The 20423-nt window shown below is 45.2% G+C and overlaps 1 protein-coding gene across 1 annotated transcript in view; it reads left to right on the top strand.

The window, feature by feature from the left end:
• Nucleotides 1-13438, top strand: part of EEPD1 (endonuclease/exonuclease/phosphatase family domain containing 1) — a 62413-nt gene extending 48975 nt beyond the window's left edge. The window contains exons 3-7 of the mRNA XM_039715101.1: nt 351-461; nt 3796-3930; nt 5168-5300; nt 12648-12842; nt 12940-13438. Of these exons, the coding sequence (XP_039571035.1) occupies nt 351-461; nt 3796-3930; nt 5168-5300; nt 12648-12842; nt 12940-13139 (774 nt within the window). The 3' untranslated portion in view covers nt 13140-13438. The remainder of the gene's footprint in view (nt 1-350; nt 462-3795; nt 3931-5167; nt 5301-12647; nt 12843-12939) is intronic.
• The last annotated feature ends 6985 nt before the right edge of the window (nt 13439-20423 follow it).

The raw sequence follows: 20423 nt of genomic DNA, 5'->3' as shown, positions 1-20423 counted from the left end.
CCAGGCAGGGGTGGGGTATGGTGCAGCCAGCATCCTCGGAGGCAGCACAGAGGAAACCCCTTTCCAATCCAGCTCTGGAGGAAAAGAAAAGGGTCTGAGGGATAAATGTTCTTCTTGCAGGATTTGCACTAAATAAAACTATTTTAGTTTTTATTTATCTCCAATTCAGAGGTGAGTCAGCCTGGAATGTGGCTCACACCACCTCCTCTGCAAACCTTCAGGGAAGGCAGAGAGCACAGCCTGTGCTCCTCTTTGCCTCTTACCAGTGCTTTACTACACACTTTATTTTGCAACTTTTTTTAAAACTCTCCAAGCTGATGTTATTTTTTTCCCCTTTCCTCTCTCTCTAGTTTTGTATGGAGCTGAACCAGCCGACGCTGCCAAACATCCGCAAGTGGAAGGGCCCTAGAGGATGTTGGAAGGGTGTTGTTTCCGAAAAACCCTCAGGCCAGCTACACAAGGTACATTAATCCCTAAGTCTGAACTTTGGCTTTGCTTTCTTTCCCCCTCTAACCAAGGACATATTTTGAATGTTCAAGGCAACACTTTTTGCAAATCCTTTTTGGCAAGGTTTGCATTTCTTGTTTTTTAAGCTGGCTGTTCCTATAGCTTTTAATTCAACTCTACATTTATGTTTTGGAAGAATTGTGGCACGCTTGTAAGGAGGAAGATATGTGTGTGTGTGTGTGTATTTGGTGTGTGTGTTTTTGGGGGAGGTGGACAAAAGCAGTACAGATATTTAGATGAAAAGCCATACATTTGGACAAGGCAAGAGTCCTGAGTTTTTTCCCTAGCAGGCTGCAGTACTTTTGACATTTTTTGTGCATGTCGTCTGAGCTTGCTCCCTGGTGCTGCACTGGCTGCATTTGGAAGGGCTTTCCATTTCCCTACCATTTTCCTAGTTTGCAAGTGAAGAGCCCTCAGAGGAGCCTTGCAGCCTGCCATCCTCACCTGGAAGAGTTTACCTTTTTTGTTCCCCAGAGTCCTTGGCACAGGTGTTTAAAATACTGTGGACTCCATTTGAAATCTGCACCATGCTGTACTGTGCTTTTCCCTGCAGCATCTTCTACTCTGGGAATATATTCATATGTATGTTTAAATATGTACTGCAGGGAGGTACTGATTTATTAAGGTGGTGACAGCTGCACCTGCCTACCCTTGATAATATTCAAAGTGTAGCTGCACTGGACATCATTAACAGTGCCCAAAAGCAGTTTCTCCCAAGGGAAATCTCTCTTTTTCACCTTTAAGGGTGCTAATGAGTTTTCAGAGCAGTGCCCTCCTTGAGCTGGAGACTGTTGTTGCTGAGCAGGGTTGTTCTCATGGTGCAGTTATTGCAGTTGTAGTGGGTAGAAGCAGAATCCAAGACCTGTCAGTCTTCAGCAATTTATTAATCCATAATGATCTATTCTGAGCCCTGTTGTTACTAAATACATGGCTGCAGCTGTGTCTTATAGCCAAGCTGCTTAGAGTCCACATTTCTTTATTTTGGCTTTTCCAAACCAGGTTGCATCAGCGTTCACTGGTTTTGGACTCATGTTTTTGTATGTGCACCTCCTTTTATTGCCCTTCTGAGAAAAACTCAAGAATGAGGAGAAAATAAACCCAAACAAACCAAAAACCTTGAGCTGCACAAGGATTGTACCCCAGCTAGACTCAAGAAGGGTCTGGAAAGATACAGAGTGTCTGAATGTGTCTAAAGTTTAATACAATTCACACTTAATTGCAGTGCAGAATGTAAATGCCCTTCAGGACAGCTTTATTCGTGGCTGGAGTTTTCCTTTGGGATCTCCTGTTAGGCCAGATCATTAAAACACTGAATATAAATAGTTGTGCAAAGTTGTCAAAGTTGTTCCCTCCACTTTTTTTTTTTTTTTAACCAAGAATTATTAATAAATATTTATCTCAGAATTTCTATGTTAAATTCAGAGTCTTTAGTCAGTTCTTTCTTGAGCTGTACTTCCAAAGATAACAATGGCAGCTTTGACTACAGCGTGACTAAATAAAAAATTATAATCCACCTTGTTTTACAGACAGGGATATAAGGATGAACAGTTCCCGAAATTATGGGAGAAATGTGCAGCCAAACTAAGAATAGAAATTTTATCTACTTGACTCTTCCTTTTAGCTGCTTTAACAGGAATATGGCTGAGCTGTAGAACCCTTCAGTAAGCCAAAAAGTCTCTTCTTTTTCTGGGACTAGTTAGTCCATCAGGTTTGGGCACCGTGTACACAAATGCAGTGAGGTAGCACAGTGTAACCCCAAGCACACAGCATCTTTGGCACAAGGTGATTTTGGGATGCTGTGTAGGGCTAAATAACACAAAATGGTGGATGGTGCTTCTGCCTTGTGCTTCCACACAGTCTCAGCATTTCAACCAGGCAATTACTTTTGACTGCCTTGTTGATATGAAGTCTGGAGCCTGGAAATAGCCAACAGCTGTTGACAGCAGTTTTATTATTTCACATCTTTTCCTGTATCTTTTTAGACCTTAGGCTTCTTACTGGTGGAATAATTTTGTCAGTATTTTAAAGGTGACTTATCAAAGGAGCTACCAAAGAATCTGAACCAGCCTTAATCCTTTCAAGGCTCTTGGGAAGTCAGTGGAGCAGTTAACAGTTTTTTATTGCAGCTGAAATGGAGAAAACTCTTCCTTGCAGTAGATTTAATTGTGATTTGCTAAGGGAAGTGGGTTTGAATGGTGCCAAGGGAAATGGTGTCTGGGTGATGGGAGAAGAGGCTGACAGTGTTTGAATTAGATACTGCTGCTGGTGTGACCAGCGTAGACAGCTTTCTGAAAATGCCAATTCCATGTCACGAAGTGATCAAAAAAAAGCCCATTCAGGATCATAAAGCAGAGCTGAAAGGAGAAGAGAGCTAAGCGTGAAACATAAAAGCTGGAAAAGAGACAGAGAAATTGGCAGGGCTGAGAGGTCTAGACCAGATTTCACACTAAGAGACTGAAGGGGCCGGGATATTTATAGCTTTCAGGTGAAAAAAGGCTGAGATGGTGTGGAGTGTGGGAAGAAGGAACAACTGTGCACAGCATCATCTGCTGCAAGCCCTAGCAGTCACCCAGTGAGATCTCAGGGCACCAAACTCATGCCTAGAAAATTAATCATGTGGGTGACAAACTGACCACGCTCAGAGGTATCCAGTGCCTTGCCTGGAGTAGGAGGAAATGGGGATGCATCAGCCCAAACACACACACGAGGGGCAGCATCCTGCAGCCCTGCAGTGGTCCTGACCATGCTCTGCCTGTAGAAGGTAAAACAGACTATTAAATCCTTGGCTTTACTGGAGCAGTGCTGGAATTAGCTGGGTGTGCAATAGCCAGTGTGCAGGTGTGAGGGGCTGTGAGTAACGGAGTGATGAGTTTCAGCTTGGCACACTCACTCTTCAGTGAAGTCAGTGGAGCTTCCCAGGAAGCATTCCTCCCACATCTGGTGGGAGTTTTGGAAAGGGTAAACTGAAGAAGCCTATTTGTCCTCTGTATCTTCCACTGATAGCCCAGGAAGTTTTTTCTCCTTTATGCTTGGGCACAGCCAGTTGGGCTTCCTGCCCTCAGCAGGCACCAAGCCTAGATATAGATATATAAATATAGATGTAGAGATGGATGGATGGATAGATGGATGGATGGATGGATGGATGGATGGATGGATAGATAGATAGATAGATAGATAGATAGATAGATAGATAGATAGATGGATAGATGGATAGATATGGGGCTATATTTGGGCAGAATGTTTTGTTTTTACCATCTTGTGACTGGCATTTCTCTTTTTCCTTTTTAGGGAGTTGAATATTCTGGCTTCCTCTGGGATACAACAGCTGGCATTGAGCTGAAAGATGCCTTGTCTCAGGAGACTGCACAGACTAATGGCAACGGGAGGCACTCATATCCTCATCCTTATCTTGCACATTTCAAGGTAACTGCCACAGTGCCAGTCCAACCTTGCAGATCATTTACTAAAAGAATTTGGCTACGATGAAAATAGACACAGCCTTCTCACAGATAAAAATTTGCATGAGCCTTCTTATCACTGTCCCGTGGCTTGATTATGGATAGGTGCTTAATGCACCTTAATACGTGTGGTAGTTCACTACAGTCAGTCCTTTCCCTTGGTCCTGTGAGAGCAAACCCTGCTGCAAAAGAGTATTTGAGAACCTGAGGGTCAATGGATCCTCAATAGCAGCCAGGCCACAGGGCTGGGATTCTTGTCAGTGCCACAAAGAGGGATGAGTGCAGGGAGAATGGGGATTAATTTTTAAATATATATATATATATACATCTATATACACACACATACAGACACACACACACACATATATATATATATGTGTGAGTATGTGTGTGTATAAGGCACAGTGCTCCAGTAAGACTTGGGCTGGCCTATGTTATATTGCTGTCACACTTCAGAGTTTCCATTTTAAAGCTTTTTCACTAGGGCTAATCCTATCTAAAAGAACATCATCACTTCTGGAACCAGTTCTTGGGCATATGCTGGAGCAAACATATGGGCAGAGAGAGCCCATCTCCACACAGGATGTGGTGAAAGAGTCCAGTTTAGGGAACTTGAAATCTCTGGTAATGCTTTGTGAGAAGCATCATTAATTGAATAATTATTAATAAATTATTAGTAATTAATTGATCATACAAATAGGTCAAAGTAATTCTCAGAAGGTAAACAGGAGATTGCAGGGAGCCAACAACTCCTTTCAAGGTACATTAAGTTTCTTGGTTATTCTCTGTGACAAGCTGGGGCTAATCACAAGACAGTAGTAATTAGCCTCTGTAATGACCATGAGATTATTTGTAGCTTATTAACAACTGGTTTTGCATAAACTGATTTTCATAAGCAGCTGACTTCTTTTCTGCTGACTTTTTCACCACAGTGGTGAAAGGAAGCTGTTTGCTAATGCAAACCAGTTTCCCCAGAACTGAGAGGGTATGAGGTTACTGCAAACAAAGCTGCAAAATGCAAATGCCTCCCTCCTCTTCCTCCCCACACTGAGACACACCAAGACACACCACAGACACAGCAGTGTGAGTCCTACTGCCCCAGATTTACTGAAAGTACTGGGAGCTGGCACGTGGTTGTGCACTGTGACCTTCCATTCCCCAGGTGCACGGCATTGATTTCTCCTCCTTGCCCCCCATTCCAGGTTGGAATGAATGATCTGACCATGGTTAACCTTCACCTGGCCCTGCCGCCCTCCGCAGGAGAGAACACCGGGAAGAACCACGACAGCCACAAACTGGCAGCCTGTGCACAGAGTTTGCAGGAGACTCTGAAAGGTAAGGCAGGGGTTTTTCCTGCCAGCTGTCACGTGCATGCTATCTAATTCAAAGGAATTTTTAAAAGAGCGAACTTGTCTCAGTGAGCATTTCAGAAATACCCTTATCAGCCTCACAATATTCTTTGCCCATATTTCTGTGATGCATAGCGCGACAAATGTGCTTTTCCCTTGCTCATTGTCTTACAGTCTTTCCTACTTAATACAGACAGCACAGGCGATCCCACTGGCTTTGACTCAATTTTTTCAAATTAAGTTCCTTCTGGTTTTGTGCTACTGTAACAGCAAGTTCTGCCAAAGGAAAGAAAAGTCACTAGAATTGAGACCCTATTTTAAGTGCTTTGTGGAAATGACACCTACCTGTTATCAGAGCAAAGCTTAATTTTTTTTTTTCTTCCAAGAAAAATAGGTTCTATATATTTAATTTTTGGATAATTGGAAGCTCTTTGGAAAACCCAAGGCAAATTTGCAGATGGCTGCTAATGAGAAAAGAGACCAAATCCAGCTTTAGTACTTGAATGGAATATGTAGAATGATCGTGTTGATTTCAAATAAGTTGCTCTGGCTTTAGATCAGGATGAAATGACACCAGAATTTAGACCCTGAGCTTGAAATGAAGGGACTGAAATAGGCAGCTGGATTTCTTTACTTCATTTCTGTGAATTTGCTTTTTACTTTGAAGCTTGCAAATTATGTTTAACTTCCTGCGAAGCAGAACAAAGCAGTTTACATTGTAAATGTTCCTGATCTTCTAACTGGAACACAAAAAGTCTAGCCCTTTGTTTACTGCTTAAGAAAGATGTGAAAGGGTTGCAAGGTTATTCGTGTGATGATTTTCAACTTGGCCCGGCTCAGCAAGTTTGGTCACTTGGAAGTGTTAATGTCCCTCTTGTATAACTCAAGAGTGTTTTTCTGTGTGTTCTATTGTAGTTCCTTTTGAGCTGCAGAAGCCAGTCAGAGCTATTTTGAGTGCTACTGATTTAAGTATTTGTCCACGTACTTTAAAATTGGAAAGGATGAAGGCAAACAAAAAGATCATTTGTTTAATCCCCAAAGGCTGAACTGAAACATGGGATAAATGTGTAGCTCTTCTGAAGTCAACTGAGCTGCACTTCTACTGCATCTAAATTTAGACTGTTGGTGTTCTCTTTATTTCATGTTTTAATTTTCATATGGCAGCTACATTACTGGAGCATGCTTGTTCTTGGCTTAGTCTTTCACAAAAGAAGAAATTCGGATTCCTCCAAACTTGTGGGATGCAGGTGTGGTCTCCTAAGGAAATGGTAGTGCACACATGTGACTTTGAAGTACTGAATTACCCTGCCAAAATGAATTTCATGCTTAAAATTACCACCATCCTTCAGTTTCTTCCAAATTAGTCCACAAAATATGGGCAGTAAGGACTGGTTTGTCTGGGTGCACTGCAGTAAATGTGAATTTCTGTTCCCATTTTGCTAACAGATGACTGCTCTATTATCTTTTATTCTTACTAAGAGGCAGGTGAGCATTTGAGCAACATTGTTTACTATGTACAGCCTCCCTTAACGCAGGGCATAGTATCCCCATATTTCTCCCCTTTGATTGGTGGGTCCTGGTTCCTTTTTCCCTCTTTTTTTCCTTTCATCAGTACTGGAGAGATGCAGTGGCTCTTAGCTGCTCACAGCTAACTCTCTGCAGCAGCTCTTCTGTGTTCTCTCAAAGCCCCACCAGTTAATCTCCAGTGTGGTGACCGTGGGCAGCACACAGAGGTTATTCTGGAAGTCCTGGGAGTGGCTGGACCCAGGGACCAGGGTGCTGGGTGGATTGAGAGAGTCCTGAGGAGAAGAGCTTGCAAGTGCTGGTGAATGAGTAGCTAGACATGACCCAGCCATGTGCACTTGCAGCCCAGAAAGTCAGCCTCATCCCTGGCTGCATCAAAGCAGCATGGCCAGCAGGGTGAGGGAGGGGGTTCTGTCTCTCTAATCTGCTCCCCTGTGACCCCACCTGCAGTGCTGCATCCAGCTCTGGCATCCCCAGTGTAGGAAGGACATGGACCTGTGGGAGCAAGTGCACAGGAGGGCCATGAAGATGATCAGAGGGCTAGAACACCTCTCCTGTGAAGAAAGGCTGAGGTATCTGGGGTTGTTCAGTCTGAAGAAGAGAAGATTTAGGGAATATCTTACAGCAGTCTTCCAGTACCTGAAAGGGGCCCACGAGAGAGCTGAAGAGGGACTTTTTACGAGGACATGTAGTGACGGAGCAAGGGGGAATGGCCTTAAACTGAAAGAGGGTCATTTTAGATGAGATGTTAGGAAGAAATTCTTGATTGTGAGGGTGCTGAAGCACAAGTTGCCCAGAGCAGCTGTGGATGCTCCTCCTTTTCAGTATTCAAGGCCAAGTTGGATGGGGCTTTGAATAACCTGGTCTAGTAGGATGTGTCCCTGCCCATGGCAGGGAGTTCAAACTAGATGATCTTAAAAGGTCCCTTCCAATACAAACCATGCTGTGATTCTGTGATATCTTCTCCCATGTGGCTTGGCTGTATTCCATGGGTTTCCCATGCATCAGGCACTGGGCTTACAAGACTTCTGACAAGACTTCTTAGCAGCCAATGTAACAACACATCCATCTCATCATATATGTGTCACTCTGTCCAGGAAGGATTTGAGCAATTAAGAGTCTGTTGAATTAATGAGGGAAATCATCCAGGGCATGGTAAAATCAGGGAGTGTTTCCCACATATGTCCCCTTGCCCTGCCATGAAGCAACGGAGGGTTTCCCAGTTCCTGCAGAGAGGCAGATTTCAACACTGCAGACCTTCTGCAGGCACTGTCAGTCCCTCAGCTGATTGCCTTGGCACACCAGAGCTCAGCCACTGCAGCAGAGGGCTGAGTTAAGCTTCTGCTTTGCTTTGCTGGCCAAGAGCCACCGCAGGCAGTGCCAAAATTTGCCGGTGCTTTAGTGAATTTGAAGATGCCTTTGCAAACAGACCAGACTTATTTTTTCACCTGAGGAGTTCTCCATTGACAAGGGCACAGTTGCTTTGGGCCCAGAGGGTGTGAATGTGTGTGAGAGCACCACTGAGAGGTCATAAACAGGACACGTGCCTGGCTGCTGTGGGCTTTATGCCACCATGTCCCAACAGATGGAGGCTCTGGGTCCTTGTGGACAGTACAGTCTGTGTCAGGGACCTTTGCAGCAAAAGATTGGTTGTTAAAAGAGCTCCTGCTGCTCTGACTGTTGGAGGAGGAGGAGGACCAGATTGCATCGGCCGAGGAGCCTCTGGCTCCTGAGGAGCAGAATCAAGCCCTGCCAATCTTAAACTCATTTCCTCCAAAAGAGGAAAATCACAGCACAGCACCAGTAGCATTGTCTTAATTTTCTATTTTTCTCTCCATCTGATTGTAACTGTGGGCATCATGATTGCAGGTTTTGATCAGTTATCATCCCTCATTATGAGCAAGGGCATGATTTCTTCCAGAACTTTTGCTAAGTTGGGCTGAGAGCCATTGGGGCTCATCCATGAGACCCCTGAGAGCTGCAGCTGCTGTGGGCAGCTCTGCTCCCTGCCTCTGCTGAGAGTGTCCAGTTGGTCCAGTTAGACAGAGTCACACACTCAGGAGGATCCAGGCGGGTTCACTTCCTTCCCTCTCATGGCTGGATGTCTGTCAGGATCTTGGGAGGCAGACAAGACACGAAACTGCAGCGCTGGCGTGCATGATTTTATTGCAGGAGCTGGCAGAGGTGGGAGCAGAGCTGAGAGTGAGCCAGGACTAAGGGGAAATGAAGTTGGTGGTTGTCTAGAAGACTGGTTGCTTGCTCTTCCTTGCTTAGCACAGGGCTGCCTGATGTATTCCCCACCCTACTGCAGTCTGAGGAGCCCCAGAAGCTCCTCTCAGAGGGGAACCAAAAGCACTCCTTTCCCTCCCCAATGGCAAATGGGGTTTCAGCTTCTTTAACATGCTCCAGCCTATTCTGTCTGTCAACTTAACACTTCTGATGATTTTATGCTTAGTTTTTCTGCACCCAAATTTTCAATGGGCGACGAATATAGTGATTCCCTCCCTGGGCAATCAGCTGCAGGCTGATTTCTTACCTCCTTCCAAGCATGCATCCAAGTGCTGGGTCTTTTATCCTCTGCTATTTCTAACCCCTCTAGAATGGAAAGGTTAAAATTTTCCATCAGTTAAAATTTTCACTTGTAAGTACAGTGGGGTTTTTTCATAGATTTTTCATGTAAGGGAGGTAGTCTTGAAGATTTGCTAAAAAAAAGCATGAGTAGTTTAGGATAGAATAGAACAGATTTTGTGTATAATCAAGATACTGCTGTTAAGATCCCAGCCTGTCTATCATTTTTAAATACCAAGGATGTGCTCCAGAGGTTTCAGTAATGGCCTTTTCCCATCTAGGTTGGAGATGAAAGCATGGAAGGAGCCAAGTGCTGCCTGGGCCATTAAGCAAGTGTTAGCACTGAAGGACCAAAGTTACATTTCAGGCTTCCTGGTCCTGCCAAGCAAGAAATCTTGCAAGAGCTCTTTGTCACGAGATGCATGCACAACTACCAGCTCACAGCAGGCACGGTCATCCCATTAGACAAGGACTGATTTTTATTTTGGGTTCTGATGGAGCTTAAAATAACTCAGGTTCAGATTCAGGTGGTTTTTTTTTTTTCCTTCAAAGGTGGGAAGACTGCTGCAGAAATCTTGCAAGAGCTCTTTGTCACGAGATGCATGCACAACTACCAGCTCACAGCAGGCACGGTCATCCCATTAGACAAGGACTGATTTTTATTTTGGGTTCTGATGGAGCTTAAAATAACTCAGGTTCAGATTCAGGTGGGTTTTTTTCCTTCAAAGGTAGGAAGACTGCTGTAATGAATGCTTTATAGAATAATATTTAAACTTCATGTTATTTGCAATATGATTTATAGTCACAAAGGGTAGTCTACAAAGGGTAGAGAAACCACCAATAATTTCACTAACTATTCATTGCTGCTCTGCACCTTAGCAAGCACCATGTTTTGAAGTATTTGTAAGTAATATGCCTTCAATCTCGCTTGCTGTCTTCTTGCCTTTTCCCAATTCAGCTTTCCTGCACTGCAAGACAGGAGTGGAATAGATTTTGTTGAGCTTGTGCTCCCTCTCCTGGATAGCGACTTCTACAGCAACAGCAAAAAATGAGGAGGTTTATCCAGAGCACTGAGTATGGTAGAGAAAGTCTGTCCACCCCATCCCCTCTCACACTTCAATCCCAGGAAAGAAAAGGTTTATAGGCTATTCATAGATCTCTCCTCTGAAGTCAGCTTTGGGATATTTTTTTTTTGCGCATTTGTGCCTCCATCAGCATCCTTCTCCAGTGGCAAGCAGTGACATGGAAGTGTCTCTGGTCAGGTCTCAGCATTCTTCTTCAGTTGTCTTGTCAGACATTTCTGGCAGTGGTTTGAGATGGGCATGGAGGCATGTGCTTTGTCCTCTTATCCCAGGGCACAGGTGGGATGTCTGCATCTACATCTGTGGGGCTAGGAGAACACACATTGTGGATATGAGATTAGAGTCTGGAGTTTCTATTCTCACTCATTAGGGTTGGAAACAAAATGTAACTGAAGTAATTTTCTGTTCCAAGTTGAGCAATATTCCTTCAGTCAGCCAGGCAAAAGAAAGTTGGTGTGGTCAGGGTGTGTCTGTGTGGTTTCTCAACTCATCTTCTGCCTTCAGGCTTGCAGACTGCTCCTTGGTCCTCTTCCTTGGGATTTTTTTAATGCAGAATTTAGAATGAGCACTGCACTTTTGGCACTGTGGTGTATACCAGCATAAGACTGCATCTTCCTGGGTGCCTCACAAAAGTGTCCTTGACTCTTAAAGAAAATCTATTTTAAAAAAATGTCTGCATAAGTTAAAGACAGAAGATATTTCTTGCAGAAAAACAAAACAAAAAGGTACAGATTTTTAAAAACCTGAGACTAAAACTGCTTGTCTTTTGAGTTTATCAGTAACAGGGAGTAGCAAGGAAAAGATGCTAATCTCTGGGTTTCAGTAAAGCCTGTCTCTCACAGTATCCTTGTAGACAAAATATCCAGCACACAGCTGGATAACTGTTACATGATGGGTGAGCAGCCAGGTCACAGATGAGGCACAAAAAATTACAGTGAATGGGGTGACATCAGGCTGGCATCCGGTCACTAGTGGGGTTCCACAGGGCTCCATCCTTGGCCCAGTTCTCTTCAGCACCTTCAGTAATGGACATGGGACTTGAAGGAGTACTAAATTTGAAAACACTACATTGTAAGGAACTGTCAGCTCCCTTGAGGGCAGACAGGTCGTGCAGAGAGACCTCAACAAACTAGAGAGGTGGAAAATCACCAACCATATGAAGATCAACAAGTTTCAGATTCTGCACCTGGGATGGGGCAATCCTGGTTGTGTGCACAGACTGGGGAATGAGAGGCTGAAGTGCAGCACTGTGGAAAAAAGACCTGGGGATCCTGGTTGATGGGAAATTGAACATGAGTCAGCAGTGCCCTGGCAGCCAGGAGGGCAACCCTGGGGAGCATCAGGCACAGCATGGCCAGCTGGGGGATTGTCCTGCTCTGCTCTGGGGTGGCCTCACTTGGAATTCTGGGGGCAGTTTGGGGTGTCACAATATTAAAAAGACATTAAGCTGTTAGAGAGTGTCCAGAGGAATGCCATGAGGATGGTGAAGGGCCTTAAGGGGAAGTTTAATGAAGAGCAGCTGAGGTCACTTGGTCTCTTCAGCCTGGAGGAGAGGAGACTGAGGGAAGATCTCATTGTGATCTTGAACATCCTCAGGAGGGGGAGAGGAGGGGCACATGTTCCTGGGCACTCTTCACTTTTGTGCCCAGGGACAGGACCTGAGGGAATGGCCTGAAGCTGGGTTCGGAGGAGGTTTAGGTTGGGTGTTAGGAAGAAGTTCCTCACCCAGAGAGTGGCTGAGGACAGGCTGCCAGAGAAGTGATCACAGCCCAAAGCCTGCTTGAGTTCAAGAAGTGTTTGGACAATGCTCTCAGGCACATGGTGTGACTTGGGGTGTCCTGTGCAGGACCAGGAGTTGGCCTCGATGACCTTTATGAGGCCCTTCCAACTCAGCATTTTCTATGATTCTATGACCCTATAATAAATGAGATTATATTTAAAAACAAGCATCAAATTTGTACTGGCTGATTTTATTGTCATGAAGAGAATGACCATGAGTCAACAGTGAGTGAAAAGGGCTTTAAACAGCATTCCTTTCAGGAGTTCAGAATACAATCATTTTGTTTATTCACTATTTGTATTTTTCCTCTTTCCATTAATTGTACTTGAGTGATGGATGTCCATTCCTCACATCTTTTTCTAATTTTTTTGTTTTCTAGGAGAAAAAGATGTAATAATCCTTGGAGATTTTAACCAGGCCCCAGACAGCAGTGACCATGACATCCTGAGGAAGGAGAAGTTTCACCACCTGGTCCCTTCCAGCACCTTCACCAACATCAGCACAAAGAACCCACAAGGGTCCAAGTCGCTGGATAACATCTGGATCAGTCGGAGCTTGAAAAAGGTTTTCACAGGTAGAGTTGCTTGAGTGAAGTTGTGTAACTTCAGTTAGGTTAGCCTTGCTTTGGGCAGTGTCTCCTAACGTTTTCCCTGTGACTCTCTTTGATGCAGGCCACTGGGCTGTCGTGCGAGAAGGGCTCACAAACCCATGGATCCCCGACAACTGGTCCTGGGGTGGGGTGGCTTCAGAGCACTGCCCCGTGCTCGCTGAGTTTTACCTGGAAAAGGACTGGAACAGGAAGGAGGTGACGCGGAATGGGAACGGGGTGACGGTTGAACGCAACGACTCCCACGCTAAGCACGAACGATGACGTGAACTTGAGGGTGCCTCTCCTGCCACCCAGGGAAGGCTCTGGTCACTCACGACTCCATGGCAGAGCAGGACTGCCTTCCCCTCCCTCTCCTTCCTGCTCTCCTCCCTGCACCTAGAAAGCATCAGCACTTGATTTTGGTGGTCCTGGCTTTGTGCCCCTCCTGGACAGTTCTGGACGGAGCTTCATGGCAGCAGAATGATCTGCAACTTTATCCAGGGACACAGTGGACATTTCCACACCTGGAGATTTGGATGAGAATTGTACAGAAAATAAAGTGTACTTTTAATACTGGAAAAGCTCTTTGCTAAAATGCAGCTGAATGGGGTTTTGCTGGGAGGGGGACAGGCAGATGATGGTTATTTTCCTTTGCCTGCTTGTAAATGAGGTAATAAGAGAGGCCCCAAAATGAGGGACAAGGTGGACATTCTTGGCAAGTCTCAAATTCCATTCTACACCTGCAAAAGCTGCTGGAGCTGGTCCCTATGTGACCCCTATGCGACCTGCAATGAGACCTGAGTGGTGCCTCTGCCCCAGCCTGGAGAGACACTGTTCCTCCACAGCCCCACATTGGCACACCCTCATCCTTTCTTTCCTTCTTCCTTATGCTCCTAGCAAGGTAATTTTGGCCCAGAAGAGCTTCCTGGAGCTTGACTTTGTATTTTTGTTTGGTGCAACATTCAGTGTTGGATTTTCTTCCTGCTCAATAGTTTTCAGGAGCTAGCAAAGCACAACTTGTCCCTCTGCATAGCCAGGCCCACTTCTCCAGTGCTCTTTGCCTTGCTCCCTGTTGGGCATCTCACAGGAACAGCCTGTGTCCTCTGGGCCTGCAGCTGGCATCAGTGAGATGTAGCCATGGGTCTTTGTCTAGGAGTTGGTGTTCTGCAGGCCATGCATCCTGGAGGTCTACAGATGAGCCCATATTCAGGTGATGCCTGCAGGGGGTGCCCACATGATGCACTGACCTCCAAAAGTCCATTGACTTTTTTAGGGTGTTTCAGTTTCTCCCTGTGGCACACCAGGCAGTTATGCATCCCTTGCCTGAGCCTTGCTGCTGCATAAGCCTGGTTCACTCACCACAGCAAGCACAAATACAGCGTGTGGTCATCGTGCCTGTGGCAGGGATGGGAGCTGCTTCCAAGGAGGGTTGGGTTCTGTGCATGTCCTGGGTGGGGGCACTTCAGGCAGCGCCCTGCCCCAGCAGCGCCAGGAATGGAGGGTTGAATTTTCCACCCAGGTGAGATTTTTCATGCAGCAGTTAATGACCAGTGCCCTAGAAGGGGAACATGTCAGCACTTCAGCACCTGCAAAAGAAATAGGTTGAGTGTGAAAGGCGCTGAGCTGCCCCCTAACCCAGCACCTGCTGCTCTGGGCTGCAGATGACCACACATTTTGCTGCTGAAAGGAAAGCAAAGTTCTCTGGCATGGCTCACTAGTCTTGACAGCAGTGCCACACCAAAGGAGATGTTGTAACTGAGGGTTTTAGAGAGAAACAGTAAAATATTCTTGCAGTATTTTTATTACTGTAATTTTCTGAGATATCACCTCATTTCTAACAACTCAATAATAACTAATTTCTCAACAACTAAATAAATTCCCATGCAAACACACACAGTTGAACAGCTTTTCTGTCTGTATGCAAAACTAAACCCAGAAAAAAGTGGGGTTGACTCTCAGACTGAGGGAGATTTCAAGGATGTTTCAAGAAGTCAAGTGAATGACTAAGAACTCAGAACGTCAGACCAAAAATGTACCTTTAATTGCTCAACATTCCCTGTTGATAATGGAAGGTGCAGGCACTTATTTCTGGTCATTGAAGAAATTAGCTGAAGACCTTGGCTCCAGCTTTCATTCTCAATCCTTGCTGCAACTTTGTCCTTTTCAATCAGGCACAATTTTGCTGCCCTTTTTTAATTTGAGCAGCACCAGATTCCCCAAGAAACTCTCACTGGATAACTGCAAAATACAGGCAAAGATGCAACAGAGTTGCCTTAGTCAAATGAATATTACATGAGGTGAGAGGCAGTAGTATACCCAAGAACACACTCACTTTTTTGTACCAGCTAGTGTTTGCCTGCTATAAATATGTTTGGAGGCTGAAATTATTTCATAGCTCTAGAAATAAAGCTTGGAAAGGCCAGATTCCATTTATTCTGCTGCGGGCGTAAATAAGTGCAGAGGCACCAAACCCTAGAGAAGCACCCGCAGCCTCCTGAGCAGGTGATGGAGTCACAGGTGCTGCAGGGGCCCTTGCTTTGGCTCATGAGTTCACAGGGGCTGCTGGTGTGGGAAATGAGCTGAGCTCCCTTCATAACCCATGTGTGAGCTGTAGGGAAGTTAATGAGGCTGGTCTGTAGCCCAGAGGTTCCTCAGCTCATGGAGAGCTCTAGAAAGGTGATTACTTGGCAGATAAAAAGATGCATTGGGATAAGACTGGAGGAAGATGGAGGAATTGGATACCTACACATGGAATTCTGCCTTGCGTGGAGCATTTTTGTGAGGCATGTGCCTGGTAACTTCATGTTGGCAATCAGCAGTGCCTCACTGTGCTCTCACTGGTTTTCAAAAGTTTGCGTTTTTTTGACAACCCTGGAGGAGGATGAGGTGGTTTTGAGTCTGATGGATTTTGGATTTCCCAAGAACATCTGTTGTGCTATAGTTGTTCAGAAGCTGAAGTGGTGGCTGTGTTCCTCCTGCCCCAGTGGGAGCAAACCTGAATAGCAGTTTTATTTCAAGATGCTCCTGGTGCAAGCTCTGCTGGCCCAGCTGGTAGTGCCTTTGTGCCCAGGCAGTGCCAAGGAAGGCAGCAACTAAGGAGAGGGTACAGAAGCAGTGAGCAATTCTCACAGAAGGGTGGATACACCTTACACATCTTGGGGTCCTCTCAGAAGCCCAAATTTTGTGAGGAAGGGTCCTGCTTCCCTAGTAATATCACCAGTGACTGATTTGGTCCAGATTTATTTCTTGGTAAGGACATTTATACCTGTGCAAAGTGAAGGATGGTGAAGCTCTTCCCTGCCCACTGCAGATGGAGCCTTGGCCACTTCCTCACAACAAAGTGCTGCCTCCTGTCTCCTGCTGACACGTGCCAGCCTCAGACCTCCCCTGGCCAGGGGACAGCACATGGTCCCTGTGGTGGCTGTGGCTGGTGAGACTTCACTGTGGTGGCTTCTGCAGGGAGCTCACTCCTCCTTTTGGCAGGAGAGGTGGCTCCTGAAAGGACATATTTGAGTTTCTACCTTTTAGCATCTTCTGGAAAAAGCTTAAAGCAGGACCCAGCTCACCAAGGCTGAGGGGGCCATGTCTAGCATTTGGCCTCTTTGCTCCTCACAATTAAAGCTTTTAAATTATTCTCAGCCAAATTATTCTCCTTCCCTATTGACTCTGACACATTTGCTTCATGGGAAAGCCTCTGCTTTGTCCTGTGGGCTTTTTAAAGGACCTTGACAAAGGTCCATTTGGTCACTTGGCTTTGCAGTGTTGTTGCACTGCAGTGTCGCAAGCCATCTATGAAAGGAGGTGTGATATAGAAGGGTTTGGAGAGTTGCTAAAAATCTCTGAGGAGCAAACACAAGGAAATAACTGTCCTGGAGATGAACTTCCAAGAACCAGGTTGTGGCAGCAGTGGGTTGATAATCCTGATGCAGCAGGCAGGATTTACAAGTTAATCAGCCTTGGTCTTGGCACTCTTAAACCCTAAGGGAAATCAGTGCTCAGTGTTCCTAGAAAATGACAGAAAAGGGTCAGTCCAGTGGACTTCAAGGTTTTCCTACACATCTAAATGGTGCCTTCTGACATCAAGTTGATCTTTGGTTTTAAACCTGGTGTTTTGATGGAGCACACTGGCCACAGGCAGGAGCCAGATGTGATGTTAAGCAGAGCTCCCGGGTCAGCAGCTGCTGTTCACTGGGAGCACGTCAGGTCATAAATTTAAGCACTCAAAAATTAGGTGGAAATGTCCCATATTTAGGTTCTGAGCTTTTCCTTAGCTGCAGGAAGCAAGGCAAAGTCATGCAGACATTTCCTGGCTGCTGACTTTAACACTTTTGTACAGAGTTTCTAGAGGGGAAAAACTTTATAGGAGGCTTATGTTCTTTGTTTTTCCTAAGCAAATGTAAAAATCTTCCCCATGAGAGGAATCACATTGACTATGAATCAGAGCTCTTGTGGGAAACAGCCTGCAGCAGCTTTTTTCATCCCCAGAAGAGATGCAACAGCAGGTTTCTGTGAGCAGGCTGCTCTCAGTGACTGGAGGGCCATGCCAGCAGACTGCACAGCTCTCACTGTCACCACTCAGCAATTCTGGGTTGCTTCCCACATTCCACAGAGCAGGACAAGACCACAATTACACACACAGCCCTTGTCTGCTTACCTGTTCTTTAGGGTTTTATGTCTTAAGCAATTTTTACCTCCATATCTGTAGGTAAAAAAGCTCGTTTGTAAAATCGAAGTAGCTAAAAGGATTTACTCTGAAGCACCTACAGGTTAGGTGTACACTTAGGAAATACGTTGCTGGATGACCCTTCAATGACCCATCCTTCTGGCCGTCTCATAACCCTGCACAAAGAGATGTTCCCAGCCTGAGGCATGTCCAAATTTCTCCTTATCAGCTGTGTGAAAGGCCTCGTTTAAAAAGGGGAAAAAATGGAATGTTCACAGGCCTGCACTGCAACATTGCTCAAACTTCATGTGAAAACACAAGGAGCACCAGACTCTCAGAGCACTTTCCCACGAGATTTTAGGGAGTGGCCTTCAGGGAAGCTCTTCCTTCAGACCTCCTTACTTCCTTGTCTATAGACATGAGAGGCTGCCTTGCAGCTGTGTGGTCACTTTACCTGCCCCCATTCTTACTGCCTGAAGTTCTCAGCAGGCTCCCACAAAGGCCACTCATCTGTGCCTGGCTGGGCACCTCGGTACCCCTGCACGCCCTCCTTTGGGGAGCCTTCGGTTCCTTCAACTGCACAGCTATTGCTCCTTTTACTGACCAAGGGTGCTGGGAGCTGGAGAGTGCACTAGAGACTGGGAAATGGGGAAGGACAGAGATGAGACAACAGATGGAGGAGTGAATCGTCGTTGGAGGCTTCTCCACATGATCTTCTGGTGACATATCCTGCCCATGCCTGGAAAAGCTTCTTGGCTGAAAGTTATATAGGAAGATGAAAAATACAGGACAGCTTAGCTTTAAAATACTGCCAGGAGGAGAGGAAGAAGATGTTGACTTACAGATCACCTGTGGATTTTTTGGTGTGTGGGAGAGAATTTACTTACTTTCTAGGCTCAGAGATGCATGATATGGTAGTGAATATATTCCTTAGATAAAATGGAATGTGAAGGACTTGGATTAAAAAAAAGCAGCCTGATGGATGAGTGCACCAGGACAAAAGTCAAACAAGCCAGTAAGCTGCAGAAAACAGCCTGACAGGTCTCTTACTTGGAATGTGCCATAGGATGGAAATTGGGCCCTAAAATATAAATGTGAGACCCTCCAAGTGTCCTTTTCAGAGCACTCCTGGGACAGGGCCTGAACATGAGCCCAGCTCTGCTGTACTGGAGTAGCTGTGAAGTGGAATTGCACAGATCCAGTGAGAAGGTCCATCCCACTCTGACCCTGGGGGATGGCAGAGCTACTGTGGCTTCGTGCCAGCCCCTCCTGCGCCACCATCTGCATTTCTCCTGCCACCAACTTTTTTAGGAATATTTTCCAGGAATATTTTCTTTTCAAAACCATGTCTATACAACCTGACCCTGCTCACTCATGAGAGCCCTATTTGTGGGCTCTCTACCCCACCTCTTTCCTTCTTCACGCTGTGGCCAGTGCAGTTCCAACTTCAGCCTCAGTTTCTCCACTTCCTTCTTCTAAAGAGGTGAAATAATGCTGTACTTCACCCTGCTTGTCCATACACCTCAGAAAAAGATATTTAAGTGTCTCAGAGGCACTGTGTGATAGGGGGAGATACAAAACATTTCAGTAGCAGCATAAAAAATTAATTTGGAGAACTTTAATGGGAAGGGTAAGGATATGCCTTGAAAGGTAATCCTGATGACATCTTTCTGCAATGGAATCAATATAAATGAAAGGATTTAAAATTCAATATCCAGATTCTTCTGGATTTAATATAGACTGTGAGAAGTCTCTAATTGTTCATCAAAGCGAAAATAGATTCTCCCTTCTGTATCTCAGACACTCATTTTAAATTTCATACTGAAAAAAACCCCTCTAACTTAATTTTGTTTTAATCTCTATATCTCAGACACTCATTTTAAATTTCATACTGAAAAAAAATCTCTAACTTAATTTTGTGTTAATATTTTACAGAAGTTATTAGGACACTTTTAAATGACTATTCCCTTAAAAAAAACCCAAACTGAACAGACCAACAAAATAAATAAATAACAAAAATCTCCCCAAACAAATCCAGACAAAAGAATTGTTCCAGCTGTTTCCTTTTTTCTTTCTCTTTGCTTAGACAAGGTGTCTCTCAACTTCCACTCTGACTCATGGGTCCCCAGATTTCCATCCTGGTTTCCAGCATCAATGATTTCCATCTTTCCCTCCTTTCAGAGAACCTTGGTGCTTAAGTTGCTTCTCAAACTGCTGGCAGGACATCCAGCTTCACAAGCCTGGCAATTAAGTGCTGCAAAAAAACTTCAGAGCTGCATTGGTCCTGCAGATCACCTGTAACAAATGTGACATTTATTCAGTACTGAAATCCACTTGCCAGTGATGGCTGAGGGCTGTGTTACACCCTACTGAAGCTGTACAAGAGGTGGCAGGGATGCATGGGGCAAGGAACAGCAGTGGTGGTTTGGGAGCCTTTGAAGGGAACAGATTTCAGGCTGTTTGCTCCAAACTTTCTAGCAAGGGAAAGGGAATATGGTGTGATAATACTTAGCAGTCTTGCAAGGCAAATTAGCAATTGACTTCGAAAATATTTCCATTAAAAAGAACCCACAACCCTTGAATGTTATCTGTACTTACACATGAGGGAGCTGAGCCATTAGGAGATGATGGGACTCCCTGGAGATAAGTAAGCACATTTTATAATGTGAGAAGGGATGGGGAGCACTGGAATGAAGGAGGGGCGTTGGAGGGGTGGATCAAAGTGTTAAAGTGGAACATTTGGAGTTGCAATTTCCCACATGGATGGTGCTGAGAATTGCATTGCATCAAAGATGCTCCAATGCTGCCTCAGACCATATCCTAGAAAATAGGAGGATAATTTCCTCATGAGCAGCCAGGCCTTTGACTGAGCAGGGAGAGCCATACCCAGTGTAAGGCTTCAA

The sequence above is a fragment of the Passer montanus genome, unplaced genomic scaffold, assembly GCF_014805655.1.
Source record: "Passer montanus isolate IOZ18808 unplaced genomic scaffold, ASM1480565v1 scaffold32, whole genome shotgun sequence".
Lineage (NCBI taxonomy): Eukaryota > Metazoa > Chordata > Aves > Passeriformes > Passeridae > Passer > Passer montanus.
This window is presented reverse-complemented; position numbering and strand designations above follow the sequence as displayed.